This window comes from Ischnura elegans, chromosome 4, assembly GCF_921293095.1.
Source record: "Ischnura elegans chromosome 4, ioIscEleg1.1, whole genome shotgun sequence".
Classification (NCBI taxonomy): domain Eukaryota; kingdom Metazoa; phylum Arthropoda; class Insecta; order Odonata; family Coenagrionidae; genus Ischnura; species Ischnura elegans.
Genome location: NC_060249.1, coordinates 39,225,652 through 39,243,840, shown reverse-complemented (window position 1 = coordinate 39,243,840; position 18,189 = coordinate 39,225,652). Strand labels below are relative to the sequence as shown.

Here is an 18,189-nt window from a genome sequence, read left to right as displayed (position 1 = left end):
TCAGCGGGTATGATTCTATGATCGATGCAAAATATCGCTGATGAAGTATTAACGGGAGAGCGTTTAGTGTAAATTCCGTGAATCACCTTTTTCTACGAATGTAAAAATAAATGAATGCACATAACCCATTCAAAGTACATGGGTACGGGAGAATGAATACAATGGTGAGTTCATACGAGCAAGTTAAAAAAATTACCAGTGTCACAACCACTCCCTAAGGACGATTGTGACAGGTTTCCATAATACCTTAAAATGGTTTGAAATCATTTCAATTGCAAGAAATATTAAGCATAATACAGTATAATCTTTTTGCTGAAAAAATGCAAATAATTAAAAAAGAAATAAAATCTGAGAACACTTCAATCATTTTCAAATAAGGCAATATCATCATCATTGGTCAACAATCCTAGGATTGGTTTGACGCAGCTCTCCACTCATTTCTCCTATCAGCTAATCTTTTCACACCTACGTATTACTTCTCTTTCACATCTCTCTTTACTTGTTCCATTTATTTTGTTCGAGGTCTTCGTTTTCCATTCTTGCCTTCCACTTGCTCTTCGACGATTTTCTTCATCAGGCCATCATGTCTCAAGATGTGGCCTATAAGGTTGTTCTGTCTTCTTATTAAGGTTTCCATGAGGCTTCTCTTCTCTCCTACTCTTATTAGGACTTCCTCGTTACTAACTCGGTCGATCCATTTGATTTTCATCATTCTTCTGTACCACCACATTTCGAAGGCCTCTATCTTTGCTTTCTCCGATGCGGTCATTGCCCATGCCTCACTTCCGTATAGGAGCATACTCCAGATGTAGGTTCTTATAAATTACCATATAAAATTATTATGTTGGTCTTCACATATACTCTATATTTTATGCATCAGTCTGCAAAAACAATTATTTGAGTAGTTGAGTAAATATGTATAGCTATGCTATAAAGGAATTTTATCAATATAAATAAAGCCCAGTAGGATATAGTTCAAAATAAACGTCCACGCAACGTGTTACGTATTTTGAAAGCTGATACTCTTATTCTGCCAAAAGGCGAAAACACTGTTAAGAGTTTCTGTTTCTGAGATAACACTGTTTCCCAGGAATACTCTGGGCATCTAAAACAAAAAAAAACAACTTTTACTCGCGTCACAACCGTACCCAGGAAAAATGTCACAACCGTACTCAAAGCACTATTTCGCTAAAACAAACGCCATTTCGATACAAAACAACTTACAAACAAAGTAATCGCTGCTATTGAACTAATAATTTTTAATTTATATCGAGAAAAAATACTTAACTTTCTACCCATATTCATGCACCAAAAATCATCAAAAGAAATCGAACAAAAATACTTACTTTTGACTGTTGAAAACCAATATGGGCCTATGCTGGCGTTTATGGCGTGCAACGGCTAACGCAATAATGTGACACAAATGCAAGCTGCTCCTCTACCCCCTAGCACACTCCGCTACTCCCTCTAATTTTGCTATAACGATGACTGTCACTACCGTACCCTGGCACAACCGTACCCAGTCTACCCTACTGCTACAATATTCCTTAAAAAGTTCAGAGGTACATGGAAACGGAAACATGAATTACTAGAAAATTACGACAGAAAAAGTGATAACCTGAGTCTTTTTCACTCAATAAGGTTGAGCGATGGGACATAAGACAGAGGACTGCTTGCAGTTTAGCCTAACATCTATCACAAAACTAGAACGATAATATCGCCATTGGGTAACCGCTAAAATCGCTAAATCGCATGACATAGTTTCCGTTCGTCTACTTGGCCAAATATTTCAATCCCTTCCTCACTTACTTCATGGAGTACCGTCACATTCCGATCGAGATATATTATTGAAAAAATTAGATACCAATTTTTACTTGCTTAAGTCAAGCTTTAACATACAGCGATATATTTTTACCAAAAATGGGCGATTGCTATCACAATAAAATATAAAAAGAGTTAATTAAAAGTAAATTATGCGTTTACATCCATAAAGTTAGTTACATTTATGTAGGACGTTAGCATTTCACCGATACCCATCTTTGCTTTATGTGCATGATGATTAAATACTTAGCGGGCCGCCGGCTGGCTAATAACTATAATGTAAGTAAATAAAATTTTCAGATTCTCTCACTACTTTTTCGCACTTATTATGTGAGATTGCATTCCTTAATTGCCATTGAACACCTTTTTAAGGAGCATAATTTATCATCCCAAAGCGCTCCATCGACTGACAGCTATTCCTACGTAAAAATATTCTTTTACAGAATATGAATTGGTGTTGAGTCCTGCGTTATGTCTATCATAGCGCCAAACGGCGTTGAAGATGACGGGAAGTGAAAGTGTACTCATCCTCGCCAAATTCTTTTTTTACGTCGACATTTTCAGAGCCAGGATATGGTTCAATTACAGTCATTTTTCTCTAAGAGGTCATGCATAAAACAACAGTCATCATATGAAAATTTCAGGCCCCTCAAAAATAGGAAGCCTGCCTATTTCCGTCGGCAATATTGAGTGGCGTATCCATTTCCACGAATTCTAAGAAAATTTGATGGTATTCTCCATCCACTTCCCAGTGAGCAGTTTTTCGACTAAAATAACTTCTCTTACTCGAATCCTTTTTCCCAAATCCAAATTGGCTTTCATCATAGAATAGCTCCACTTGACTTCTATTCTTCTGAGGAAACCTCTAGTGGAAACTGTCGATCTCTCTTTTTACTATACCCAAAATCTTCACAGTCCCTTGTTTTCTTGTCTCCCTGAGAATTTTGAGCTGCAAAGTTCTCATTTATGGGTTGTTTTTACACCATTAAGTACACGAAGCTATTCGAATCAAACAAATTTCCAAGGGAGTTGAAAAGGCATTGACTAGAGTCATATTTTACGAAAGTCTACGGCTAACTTTGTTCATGAGTTTACTAAGTCTATTGTTAGTAAATTCTCCTTACTTGCGTGCAATTTGTCCGCCATGATGTTAAGGTAAAACATATGATAAAAATAACGTATTTTTCTCTACATTTTCTTAGTAAAAGTATCACATTAGCTGTAGAGGACACATGCCTCCCACTCGGTCCTTGTATTTTTTGTTTCTTATTACCTGTTATAACTTATTTTACCATCTTGAAATTTTACATAAAGAATAGTAGATAGATTTACTCTCAGTTAAAATTAGATTTACTTTTCAATATTTGCCTATCGAACACCAATTTGAAAAATTTTCCTCGATATTTTCCCATGTGTAATGTATTTTTTAGGGACAGGCTGTAATTAACTAAGCTCCACTCAATATACTTAGAAAATTTCTAGATGAAAACGTGACTTCTAAAAAAATTGTTACTTCACCAAAATAGGCATAATATGGTCGGTCGAAAGGGAGTGACACGTCCTCTTAATTCACTAATTATGTGCAATAAACGTTTCAAACAATCATTCTTGAAGCACATCGTCAACTTCTCACTATCTCTACGTCATTAAAATACACCCCAAAATCCTATCCAGATATCGACTTGCATCTTCACGTCACGTTACTGGAAGGTTTTCCAGGAACCATAGAGCTGTCGCTAGTTTTCCCAACGAGGGATTTTTTGCACTTTCGCAAATGAGCATTTCGTCCCCAGTCTTACCACCTCCCCAATCTCATTCCTTATCTTTTATGTTCGAGCCGTCTTACTTTAATCTATAACCTCCTGCACTCTCTCTTTTTCTACCTCTATCCTTTCAATTAGCTCCAGAACTTCTTCCGTGATCATGATAGCTTCCTTTCTCTCTTCGATTTCCTAAAAACTTCTGTTTGCAAACTTTCTCTGCTACTCTCGACTCATTTCTGACAACTATCTCTCCAAATCGTTTAGCTCTTTTCAGTTTTCAAACTTAAATTTGCAGATAAGTTTTAGCAGATAATTTTACATATTGGCAAGCCCATGATAAGACTATGTCAAGTTGTACCTCTTATGAGTTCAGTTAAAGCCGAGGTCAAAAAAGTCAATTCTCCTAACAGATGGCTTGTAAGGAATTATTGTGTCATCAATGAATCAATTGTTCGCCAAAATATTCGATATAAAACACCTACTATGAATAATCTTTGTAAAGGCAATAAGTTTAATAGTTTGATACAACTAGTAGAATGACGACTATATTATTTTACATGCAAACCGCAGCAAAGATTTCCCTATCTTTGCACCAATTGAAAGATAAAATTAAAACCTAGAGATTTCCATTGATCCACTTTCTTGATTAATTTATTGTAGTCTTCCAGAGAGCATCACCATCGACTCATTAATGTTAACTATAGTAAGGAAGTAAACTTGAACCAAAGGGATGAACAAGTATATTGTAAGTAGTAAGTTGTATTGCCTGGATTAGTTAAGAAGACTCGTTATCTCAAAAGCAACTTACGACTTTATTCCAGCCTTAAAAGATCTTCGCCACTAAAATTAGTAGGAAAATCGGTTTTCCTACCCTGCTTTCCTGGCCTAGTATAGTTTTAGTCCTTTAGTACTTAGCCTGGTACTAGGGAATTAGTTGTGTAAGAATATCCTCCTTGTAGCCATAAAAATAGCGATATCAGAGCTTTATATCAACCCACGACCAGCTAGCAGTTTTCATTTTTTCCAGCGAATACTAAGGTAACGTTAGTAAATCACTACAAGGGAAATCAAAGCATTTTCTCCAAAAACAACGTAACTATACTGTGTGTGGTATTCCAATCCTTCCGCGTGAACGTCGGTGAAACATACAGTACCATAAGCCTCGGTACAATTGCCACGCGAAATCAGGAACCTGTATAGCGTAGTGGTATGCATAGAGACCCGGAGAGCCAGAGGTCACGGGAATTTCTTTTCATGGCCATACATGTGCGTAAACTATACTGATCCCTAAAACGAGGAAAAACTTGGTAGGTAGAGGCACTAAGGAAGTTAGGGGAAGTAGTAGTTTATTTTACGGAGTTCCATAAAATATCACGACAATCGAGAAATTACTAAGTTTCGGAGAAAAATGAATAAGAAAAAGGCGATATTTTCTGCAGTAAGAAGAAAAAAAAACTTAATAGGTTAGGTTACGAAGCATGAAACCTATCCGTACAGTTTTGCAAGAGGGTAAAACGAGAGGAAAGCACAGGAAACAAATGCAGGTATTTGATTATCACACGGATCAACGGGAAAAAAGTTAGTATGACATAAAAAAACTAGGATTAAATTACGAAGTTTGCAGACGTTTAGCTGAAAGCTATCCCTGAAGAGTTCAATTATGATGATGCTGAAATGAACAACATCTTTCCGTTTATCCGGCTAGGAATTTGATCCTCTGAAGGAGCTACTAAGGCTTTGTCTCGACTGTTCTCACAATCAAAACCAATTTCAAACAAGCATTTCCCTTATTCTACAATGTTCCAATTGAACGTGTAGACACAACGTTAAACCTCAAAATCAAGTCTATTAAAAGTTTTCCCATTTTAAGTGGAGTCTAAAAACGATCTATATTGCCGATAATCTTTGAAGCCATTAATTCCACCACGCAGGTATTCCCGTTGTATTCCGAAAATTGAAATTATGTGCAAATCTACTACTGCCGCGATTGCGGACCACCTACTTTGAAGCAAGCGTTTAGATGTTTGATGGTGTTGCCGCGTTCTCTTCATTTTTCATCCAAGCATCCCTGACCGATCAGCAGCTTCCGTCAACAGCGGACCACTTCCTGAAACCTCATCCCTCCCCCCTCCTCCATTCACCTAACTAAATCCAGCTTTGCGTAATCCGCCATGCCTCGCAGCGCAGCCGCCAGGTCAGATACGAACGAAAAAAATGGGCCGCAGAGAAGGCGAACGCCAGCGTAAAAATATGATCGACAACAACGGCTCAAAAGAGAGCTCGATTTCGTGGAATTCGGAAACACTCCACGAACCGTCTCTCAGATGAGAAGTAGTACAATGCGGCCTCTCCAGTCGTGGCGAATTCATGCTTTTGCTCGACTAGTATGCTTTACAGGCAAAAATTTCTGCTTTTCTCGCAGTCTTAAAAGTCGTCGCGCATATCTATTTAAGATAATATGTTCAGCAATTGAATCAATAGAAATTTCGTGGCGTCACTTTTATGACAGAGATAAAAACATGCAATCAAAAATTAATTATGCACCTGCTTTGGAATGACCGCTGGATTTTTAATACACTGGTCAAATGTAAACGGTAGGTATTACCCCAATAATACTCCGGTTCTCTCAATAGAAGCTTTAGTCTTTCTAGTTAAGGAATCTGGAGGTGATTTACATCAAATTCGCCAGTTATATGTTCGAAGGATAATGCTCATTTTGCCTGGTCTCGCTTTAACTTTTTAATTCAAGATAAAAGAAACCAATGTATATTTATCTCACTGATATCCTTACGTACTGAGGCCAGGAGGGTGCTTGACAATTATTGGAATTTTTCCGATTTGTTTTCATTCCGAACGATTGATTCTTCTTGGTTATCAGCGCAATCGGAATTTTTTGTGCTTTAATATTTTCACTCACACTCACCATGAGGGCATATATCGTCGACAGAATGAAAATTTTTAAGCAAAACAAATTCCGATCGCGTTGCTATCCAATCGAAATCAATCTTTCGGCATGATAACCTATCGGAATAATTCGGATCGGTGTAAGACATATACCCCCAATGCAGAAATTATAAAGTTCTTTACGTTTCAAATCGAAATTAAAACGAAGCAAAAATTATTTTTCACTTGGGACTTGTTGCTACGAGAAATGGGATACTAGTTTTCCCTGAGCTAATACTTCCCAGGTTTCCCGTGCCTACTTTGCAGCCTCGTAACGACCTCGGAGAAGCCACATTCCTCTCCATTTCCATGAGCCTGCTTCTAGGCAGACGCGACGACACATCCGCGTGACGGTCGAAGGGGCAGCCAGCAGCAGCGGGAGGATGAGCTTCACAATCGATGCAAACTCACATTGCGTAACGGTCGACCGCTTCCGAAATGCCATTGAACGGGAGGAGAAAGAGACACTTCCCCCCGACCATCCTCTGCCCCGACTTTACATCGCCTGCCGTCAACGGGAAATGAACCTCTCCTCCATTCCCTCTCTCTCTTGCTTCATAGCCATCTGTAAGGCCTCCAAATGCCGCGGAAAATTCGGTGCAAATTCGACAGCAGAAGCGAGACCATCCCTGAAAATGGCACCCCAATTTCTTTCGGTTCCCCACGGCCCAGTTACTTCCCGCCGCAGTTTCGTGGTGGAGACAATGGTGACGGTGATGCTTCAACAACACTCTCCCGATATAGGTACTCAAAATATAAACGTCATATCTTGCTACCATGTACAAAACATTTCTGCCTATGGGCTGATATTATTCAAGGCGTTGGTGTACGTCACGACATTGGTGTACAGCAATGTTGTGAACAATTAGCAAGGCTCCCTTGCAATCACTAAAATTATTTGCAGAAAACAAAAAAAAAAAGATATTTAAAGAGCTATAAATAAAAAATATAATATTCTCGTACAGTTTGTCCTAAAATTTGAATATTTCAATACTCCATAAAGAAAAATTATATTTTTCACTCGCAAAAAAAATTTGGTAGCAATATTCCCAGCAGTATTGGAACGGTGAGAGTAAATAACGTATTTTCTTGCAACTGCGCAGGGCATATATTATGCAAACGCGTTCGATAGAAAGGCTAATGCGTAATAAGATAGGACAAAACTGATATGTGCGCTGAACCAATTCTTAGTACAATCACAGTGTGACATAAGGACAACAGTCCAATCGTAAAACGTAATAAAGAAAAATTAAATACTATCATTGACACAGTGAAAACATTTCTTCGAAATAAGACTCCATCGAGGTAATAAAGCAATCATCAGTCTCTGGACGGAACAAATAACTTCCCACAAAAAAAATAAAGAGTCCATTAAGTATTACCCCATGTATAGGTTTAGCGTCGCAGAATGAGTCATGCAAATATTTATGCAGGATTTAAATGGAAGCGCGGCCCAGCACATAAGAAAAAAGAAAAGATAGAGGAGGATTTTCACAATAAAAACGGCCATAAACCAAGCCATCAATACCTACGTAACATCCAATAAAATGACCAACGCTCCACTTTTACGGCTGATCAAATCGCAGAATAAACCTCTTTACTAGTGCACCAAAAAAGAGTTCATTCGGAAAAGACAATGATTAATACCCCTCATAACCTAATTCTCCTCGGCGAGTATCATACGGAATATCGATTGAAAGGTAAAAAATGGAGCAAGAATACGAGTGTTGTCCACGTTACAAGGAAGAAAACCAAATGTAAAGGGGGTGTGGTTACAATGCTGGGATGAGGATATTCAAAACACAGTACCATTTTTTTTAGAAGAACACTGCGACGAAGAAAAATTCTCCGAAATATTTCAAAGGATTAGAATATCGAGAAAACTCTGGGTCCTTCGCCAACAATGGCGAAAATGCGACGGCAACAATGCCTCGCAGTCAAGGAACAAAACATTTGATGTAAACCGCATTTTTGGACCCACAACCCACATAGCGAGTTCAAAATGCTATGAATCGATAACCACCGTGCCCCTGGGCTGAATCTTGACTCATTTCTCTCCTCAACAAGATCCAACCTATAGGGTACCTTATCATACTGTCTCCACTATCCTTTAGTTTTAGCACACGGGGTTCTCTCAAGACCTACGTCCTACTTCCTCTGTGTCTTTAAAGAATCCTTTCCCCTCCAATCATCCCTTTCTTTCCAGCAACCTACCCTCTTCTATTTCTAGATTTTGCTTCCATGCGCACTTTCCATCTAGGCTATATGCTGACGTCACTTAATCCTTTTTCTCTGTCACCTCCGCGGGCGAAAACTCGATCACAAAATAATCTTCAAAAACTCCTGGTCGAGTTTTTCTCAGGCTAAATCTCAGGTCGTAACGTAATTTTACGTGAAGCTATTCGCAAACACCTTTGCAATTGGTGAATTATTGAACCTTTTTCCACCTCAAATTCAACCACAGTTCGAGGAAATTAGCATCACGGGGCAATGCTGTGATAAGTACCGGTCGAATGAGGAGATTTTCAGCACTCTGTTTATGAAAGTTGCCTTCCACGAAGCCATCTAAATGACATGAAGTGTCCTTCACTGTGAGAAACTACGAGCCGCGCGGTAACCATGAACAGAGACGTTTTCTAGCTGTTTGGGAGAGAGTTTCTCAAAAATCAATATCAATGTACCTAATCATGAAAAAGTGATGTACGGAAAAATCACTGAAGTCGGTACGCTGAGGGCTCCACGGCTAATGAAGAACCTTTCGACAAGCTGAAATTATTTAAGATGGAAAGATTCTGAACCTATAATTATGCTATAAGAATAAAAAGATAATAGACAGCGATGGCTATATAAAATATTTTCAAAGGCAGTACCACGGTTCAAAAAACCTTCTCGTGATACTTTTCATTAAAAATATAAATACAAAATGATGGAATGCCGTTGAAGGCACTCCATTCATATTCTCAAATGCAAAAACTAGACGCCAATAAGTATAATAGTAACTGTGTATAATAGCGCAATCAAGAAGAGAAAATAGCGCAAAACGATATAAAACTAAAAGCAAGCTAACCCTGTAATTTAGCATTCAATTAACTGGAAAATAACTAACAATTCGCTGGAATGGAAGGGATTCCATCATATCTAAAAACAACTGCTAAATACATTCCCATACATATTAACGGCTATACCTTGATCAGGCGTTGGTCTAATTTACTACGCTTTCTTCGTATGAATATGAAAATGTGTGCAAACGCCCATCCGAAATCATTTAAACAGAAATGAAGAAAAATTGATGGGCTGATATAACTAATCCCTCAAATTCAACGCTTAGAACATAGCATACTGGTTTCAAAATAACTTTGCATCAATTGAATTCTTTGTAACATTATGTATCAATTGAATTGTAACTCAAGCTGTCCATTATGTTAAATAAGAAATCAAAAGAATTCATTTTCTAGATATTTGAATCCCGAAATACATAGATTTGCTTCGACATCCATTACATATTTCTGCTGTGCAAGGATAAGTATACAAACGGTAAGCATTTATCGTTAGCTTGTATCATTTTGAAAAAATTTCCTTACACTATTAGAAGAAAGAAAGGTGGCATGCGGATATAGTGGTTAAAGTCCTATAGAGCTGATAGTAATACTATCTGCAATAAAACACCCTCACATAAAGGAGCCCGTGCAGAAAATGTCTGATCGATTCTATCAAACTTGGTCAATTTGATGGCCACTTTTCATATCCGACATTTTTATATCACAGTGACCAGATAAAAAGAAAAGCCTGTTAATATTTCACAAACAACTTTCAGGCTTATACTGCCAAAGCAGAAAAGCCGTCGTAGTTCATGTCCATATTTTGGTGCTAATTTATCGACGGCGCTATAATTTGAATAAAATATTATATTACATGCTCATTTTAATCGTAAATAGGACACGTAAGAACTCAATTTAACAATTATAGACTACATCTAGTTAGATTTCAGATATTATTTCCAAATACTAAGACGAGCTATCATCTATAAAGATACTCGATAAAATTTGGCAGTGACCAACATTATGTCAACATTTTTCTGCATATTCACGAGTCAACTTCGAATCCATATCAAAACGAAATACCACTCATTGCTAAAATTTGAGCAAAAGCAGTAGATGCAGCAAATTTCTGTAATAAAAACAGGGATTTAAATTTAGCACGAAGTCAATGAGGCTATCCAGAAGTGCGAATAAAATCTCAACATAGAAATTTTATTCAGAAATGAAATAACAGAGGTAATGCATACAAAAGTCATATTACCTTCGGACACACCGCCATGTTCTCTTAAAATAAGAGCCGGACGTATGAATCATTCCACAAAGTAAGGACGGCCATGAGATTCATAAGAGCCAAGTCATGGACCATACATATGCATGAAGTTGACAAACCATTGAAAAAAGTCCAATTTCTCCATTTTTAAAGCGTCATGTCTACCGTGACTGCACAAATGTCGTTCTCCAGAAATGGACAAACATCTTACCAAACCTAGAGCCATTTAAACAAAGCTAGACGTAAAAAGCTATTCCAAAGGAATGGAGTCGCAATTTCTAAAACGTTTCATCTCAGGACTTCACGTGGAGAGTAAGGGGAGAAAATATACTCTCGTTTTCCAGCATCACTTCCAAAGCACCTCTGATGAGCGCTTTGAAAGCACGCACTCGATTCATCGCATCACCATGGCTTGAACATTCAAGCATACCGTTGAAGCTTTGATTTTCCACCTCGTCAGAAAGGAATTCCTGATTCTCCATGAAAAAAATAAATACGGCAGAAAAATCCACATTTAGCTAGTAGTCACGTAAAGACATTTAATGAGCACGAAGTATTACTGGTTACAATAAATAATCAAATACAAATAACAAACATCTTTTCAGCTGTTCTTTACTAACTGTCACCACGGTTTACACAAATCAATTTCCACAAAAAGGCGTGTATAACAGGAATCACGGCTGTTCAATGATTCCGGAAACACCTAGAGGAAGTTGGATACGGTGGATTTAACTTTAGTGCCTATTTCGTAGTTTTGTATTGGAAATCATCGTCTAATAAGGCTGCATATAATCCGAATTTATCAAGCATTATCAGTTGCATTCCCAACAAAAACTTGACCGGATGAGCCGAGGCATACTTGTCCTTATTTCATAAAGCTTTTACGAATAAGTGATGGAAAATAAACCACATTGTCATCCAAAAATAATAGAATAGAAATATTGTAGGCACAGTAGGCCAATTTTTGTTTTACTTTTGAGGTTGGTTACCGGTCACTAGATAATCTAGAGAGAGAAACATGGTTAACTAGACATAAACAATAAAAAAATAAAAACATAAAATTACTCTGTTCATCCAATGCAGGAGTTACACAACATGGAGGAGACTCTATAAAAAAATTAGTGAACAAAAAAGCGCTCAAGTAATGGTCCCATGAAGCTTAAAGGGAGGAAAAATATGCACTGAATTGTTGAATAGACATACGAAGCACATGATAAGCTGTTATGAAATGTAATTCTCCTTCATCTGAAAAAACTTCTGTCTTCCGGAAATCTTCAGCCTCGAGAGATGATTTTTCTACACTTATTTTCCTTATGTCCAGTGATTAACAGTACTGAATGAAATAATTTTATGAATGTTATCGACATCATTGGGTTCCTCACCGAATTCCAGAGTTTGATTACAAAGAACAACCTAGATATCAGAGCATAGTCGATTTAAGCAATAATGAAAAAGCCTAAAAAAGTAGAACTTCGTCATTGATGCAGGAGACACTTTGCTAAGGGTAAGGACCCCTCGGAGAAATTCTCTAAGAGCCGAAAGATACCAACATTGGTTTCACTAAGCGCTCAGTACATGTGGTGCTGATGTTCTGCCTGTTATAACTTCTCTTCATTACTTATGAACCAGTGACAACTACACTGAACGAAAATACGTTGGTTCTGCAGCGAATTGGGAAACTGGAAAAGATGTGATGATTTCCAAAATAAAACATAGATACTATGAAGTGTAAGTAGCGACTAAAGTCCATGAATTGTGCTAATGCGTGTGTGAGGTAAATAGTCTAGAAATGAAGCACAGTTTACCAATAGATATTTACTCTGAAAATTATCAGAAAGTATGACCGGATGAAGCCATCAATCTTTATCAGAAGAGCAACGTATACGCCCATTGAAATACAGTTGAGTTAGGACACAATCCGAGAAAATTATAGCCAAAATAACAATAAAAATCTATTGTGCAATTGTGAAATTTGAAACGAGCGCATTCCACGAACTGAACTTCTGAGGATCAGCATATCTACTTATTCGGTATACATTTACGTTCATGGTGAAAACTGTAGTGGTTAAGGCAAAATAAATTAAAAAAAACATAAATTGATATAAAACTCGGGCTAAAAACGGAGATACTGGTTCGACTAAAAATCAAAGACTATGCAGCATATGGAACTGTAATTTCAACTACTTTTGCCAAATATACCTATTAAAGTTTATATCTATGAGTAAGCTTATGAGTAATGGAAAGGCTTAAACATATTCCTCGTATCTCAAAACCTCATATAATGCTAAAATCAAATGATTTTGATAAAAGGAACACCGAATGGAACCATTGAAAATTCATAGTCATTAGATGCAGGATTTTAATATTTTTATGTTTGAATTTTGTACTCGCATGTTATCCTTTAATTAATATATTAATTCATTTTTCGTAAACCCGAAGAAATTTATCTATTGAATATTTATTGCTTTTACCGATGATTTCTACTTCCTGGAATTTATACTATATCATATTTCAAACTGACCCTACGTAACTATAGCCTCCTAAACATGCTTCAAAGGTATACATTACAAGTTAGACCAAGAACGCAACCTATGAAATGGAATTGATATTTCGACGGAGGGTAATATTTAACAATGTAATCAACCATAATTTACTGAATTTGAAGGATATAACATTCGACCAGTATTAACACTCGAACTGACAACATAGTTTCATTTCACATGCCCTGAGAAGAAACTTGATTATTTCCGAGATCAGATGCAAAAATCTACATCCAGTCTCAAAGCAAAGGAACAAAAAAGCCTATGCCCGACAAATGCATTTCGCTTCCATTATTGTGAAAGACAGTAGTTCAAAATGAGCTAAATTGATGACCATTGCTCACCTATTCTTGATATAGGGGAACGATACTGGACACCTTGGAGGAAAACATAAGGTTTTGCAATAGTTTTTATGAGTGAGCCGGTCATTTGGTTCGGATAGATCCTACAACACAATCATATAATTAAGTATCCACGTTTAAAAAAATTAGCTGAGATATAATTATATCGGAACAGATACACAATTTTTCTCGAGTGCTGCATATGCACTGGAAGCGTAAGAGCATTCAGATTTTTGGATACCCCATAATGTAAAAGACCATCTCTATCACCGAAGTTAATTAGTTCCACCGCGAGCGGGTACGTTGTGACCAATAAGATTACATAAAGTGTACCAATGTAATAAATTCATGGTATTAAATGTCAGATATTCAGGAATTGAAGCAGATGAGAGTAATAGAAACATAAAATAATTATTCTGACATGTGCCTATGCTACGTCCGCTGGAGTTGGCCAAAGAATTTGTGATTCACAGTATAAGGTGCCTCAAAATATTTACGCCTGAACTACAGACGCTACTTTCAGAGCCAAACCAGCTGATTCAAGGGCTGGATTCGAAAATACTCCTTCGAAAACAGGTCTTCTAGAGGAATACAACAGAATTTTTCTTAGTGGTGGCTTACTGAATTAATTTTTCCGCTAAGTATTGAAGGCGGCTCATTTGACCGAGCTGAACGGTCATATACGATATGGAGGGCAATGGAACACCACGACCATGCCGGCGGAACTCGTGGAATTCATTACTCATTACGGGTCAATACATTTCACGAATTTTCAAAATGCGGTAGAATAATTTTATTTTTACAGCGGCCGGTGTGTGTAAGGAAAGCATCACCGCTTGTTTTTTTCGAAATTCAAAGTTCTTACAATGCCGATAATTGATCTCTTACAAGACAGGATTCTTTTTCATCCATTAATCAATCGTACGGTTATTCCCTCCTCTTTATGGAGTAACTGTTATGGAAACAGTCGAAAAAATACAAATAAAAAACGTACGATGCTTCAAAGTATTTCACATAAGGCCCGATTAATGATGGCAGTAAAATCCCTATCATAACTTGAAGCTATATTTTTCGTTTTTATTTAATCCAACTACAACTGAGTGAAAAGTAATTGGTACATTAAATGTGGAGCTTCACTGATGAAAACGATTATAAAATAACGTCGCAGTGAATAATAATTAAAAAATCAGATTTCATGGGATGAATAATTTCAAATGGAGACTTAACCAGTTAAAATATTTTTGGCAAATGGAGTGATCAATTAATATTAAGCATCTAAATCAGTTACTGAGATGCCTCGCCACAGGAAGGATTTCTTGCCCAACGAATGAAGTGAAAAAAGAAATTGTGATTATTGTGGACATTTTGGTGAAAGCAATTCAGCGACATTCAAAAGTTAAATACAAAGGTTTTGAAAACATGGACCCATTTGGTATGTTCCTCAGCTTTTCTTCGGTTTGTACTATTGAATCGTCCCTACAATTCCTGGCGGGCAGAAGCATTTACTCCACAGGCTTCAAGAACAAGCATACTTAGCCACCCTAGTATTTTTTTTTTGAGAGCCAGGTCTCCCCAAGCATTCAACGTCGACAACACCCACTTGTTTTACGGGAGGTTCGGGCACGTCCCGAGGGTCGAATGCCTCGAGCGCGCATAAATTATTAATCCTTGACGCGCGACCTTGTTGGGTCAACGGATCCAGTATGTAAAAACGAGCCCGCCCCTCTTCTCCACGACCTCTTCTTCAAGCATATGCCTTCACATCCACCCTCTCCTTCAAACCATCGTTCTCAAGATGCCACGGTAACAATACGCCGACGAGAACAAACGCAACACTCGGGGCCTCCCAAATAAAAGAAAGAAACCAGGGGAAGAGCAAACGAGAGAGAGAGACTCGGAGACAACGTAATAGGCTTAGATTTCCTGTGCAATTAAGAAGAAATGTGTATCAGAGTGACACGAAGATCATTATATTGAAACCTTAATATATTCCCAGTTCCGACAGAATATATAAAAGATTTATTATGTCGAACGGATGGGCATAGGAATTCGTTTTTCCCTCGAGCAAAGACTTTAAAAAATAAGGAGGTCTAAGTACTCAAATCACTACATAATACAGTATTCTTTACTTTTCTTTAGTTAACGCATATTGCCCTAACACTGCACGCCATATGCCTATAGAGGCAGCTCAGGGGGTAGTTTAAGATGTAGATGAATCCTATCCTGTTCAAAAGCTTCAAGAGCCACGCTCCTTAAAATCAAATGAATTTTGGGCCATACTCACTGTGCGTGTCAAACTTCCTGATGATGGTTTCGATGATAGTCGTGCGGGGCGCCACATGTCCCCTCCTCACAGGCATCTTCTCTCAACAGCCTCTCGTTGCCTGGGATTGTCTCTTCGCGTGCGTGCCCGTCTCACTCTTGAACTCCTCCTCCTTGAGCCCCTTCAAGACCTTCCCGTCGAACTTGAGGAAGTCCTCGAAGTGGAAGAATGAAAACCCCTCCCACGGAAACCGCCGTTTCGAAACCATTCGGCCTTTTCGGGTCGGGGATATAGGGCAGGGGTTTTGAGGACCTGGGGGGGACGGGGAGGGTTGAGCACGAGGCTTTCGTCCTCGCGCGGTCCCCTCTGCGGAGAGGGGTCGGCCGCAGGGGTCAGCGGAGAGGACCCTGGCACGCTCCTGCCCTCCTCCCGACGGGGTCATCCACCTCCCGCATGGGGGCCCGCCGGGAGGGACCACGGCCCTCGGGGACGACGGGCCCGCGGTGCTCGGGCGGAGGGCCTCGTCCGCCGCGGGCTGCGCCCACCGGCACGGCGGCAGGCATGCCCTTCCCCCCACAAGAACCCCCCCCGCCCCTAGGTGAGGGAGAACGGGAGCCTTCTAGGACTTAGGAATAGGAAGAGAACAAGGGAGTTTCACCACCGGAGGATAACGCGGGAGAAGAAGGGGTTTTTGGAAAGGGCCGGGCCTTTATATCAGGGGAGGATGCGAAGGCCCAAACCTATCGATTGACGGGAAGAGAGGAGGCCGTTAAGGCGAGGATGCCACCGCGCCGAGCGGAGTCACACGCCGCCAACGTCGACGCTGCTTCGCCCTCCATCACCGCGTGCCGTTCTTCTTTTTTCTATTATTTACATGCCTACGCGTATATATTTACAATACCACCTCTCCTCGTACAGCGTCCCCACGCCACGCCTCCGCGCCGTACCGTGCCCGATCAAATGACAACATTTAGAGGGCCACAGCGCTTGTTTGTTGTTCGCTTATCTCCATTCCAACTCCGACCCTCCCGTGACGGTCGGCCCGGGAACACGTCTCAGCGTCTCCAGCGGAATATCACCAGCTATCTTTCTCTTGTTTCAACTCGACGGTACACCTCTCAACAAGCTGACCGTCACAGCGCCTCCACCGAAAAAATAACAATAACAAAAAACAAGACTATATATCTCCACCCCTCTCCGTGCACACACAGGCCAGCGGCACACTGAAGGCCGTTACGATTTTCCCTAAGTAATCGTGAGCTGGTTTCGTTAGCCACCGCCTCCTGTTCCCCGTATCCAAAGGGGGATTCACACTCTATCTGCTCAGGCTGCTTGCTGTAGCTGAGTTGGCAAGGCGATTCCGTCTCCGGCGTTTAAGGGGGTGGCGATGTTGCAAAGATGGGGAGTCGACTTCAGTCGGGGAACGGGACTTCTCTCACGTTGTCGTGCTCTTCAAGTGGGGATTTTTTTACGTCTCCCGAAGCAGGTTGGAGTGGAGAAGGAAACTCGTAAAATACACCTCGGCCCCCGGACACGCGCCAGACGGGTCGAACAAGTGGGTGCACCGCGTGGCGAGCACGCCCGTCTTTACCCCCGCGTGTCCCTCTCGACCTCCCCCGACGTAGCTATCGAGTTTCGGGAGGACCGAGACCGCCTCCTCCGCTTGCTGCTCCAACAACAAGGCGGGTGTTTTCGGGAGGGAGGCGACTGAAAACAAGTCTCTTCACTCCGGGGGCCGCGGCGTGGTCTTCGGGCGGGAGGGCTTGGCCGCGGGCCTTCCGATGGGGGTATTGTACATGGGGTCCTTTAAAAGCCACGTGCCCGTCACCTCCTCGGACGGGAACGCCGGCGTACGCTCCGTCGAAGCCTTCAGTCGAACTGAATGTGCGGCGCATGGAGAGGTGAAGAAAGGGGAGTATGGTCCGCCGATGGAGGGGAAAGGAGGGGTAAAGAAGGAGAGGAATAGGGGAGGGGATGTACTAAGGGTGGGCAAGAGGGGGGTGTGTGTATATGAGCGGCGAAAAGGGAGGAAAGGAAGGAAGGTGGTGGGGAGGGGGCGCCACTGGTCGGCCAGCTGAGGGATGAGAGGGGTACCTCCCGTGAGGATGAAGGGGAGGGGATGGATTGAGAAGAGGGGTAAGAGGAGCGTGAGGAGTTGGGGGCAGGGTTGCAAAAGGTAGGTAGGGATTGAGGGAAGAGAGAGAGGGGTG

The 18,189-nt window shown here is 40.2% G+C and overlaps 1 protein-coding gene across 1 annotated transcript in view; it reads right to left on the bottom strand.

Moving 5' to 3' along the window:
- Positions 1–16,576, bottom strand: part of LOC124158119 (spidroin-1-like) — a 397,978-nt gene extending 381,402 nt beyond the window's left edge. Inside the window, exon 1 of the mRNA XM_046533301.1 lies at positions 16,001–16,576. Coding sequence (XP_046389257.1) covers positions 16,001–16,076 — 76 coding nt within the window. The 5' untranslated portion in view covers positions 16,077–16,576. The remainder of the gene's footprint in view (positions 1–16,000) is intronic.
- Between the last annotated feature and the right edge of the window lie 1,613 nt (positions 16,577–18,189).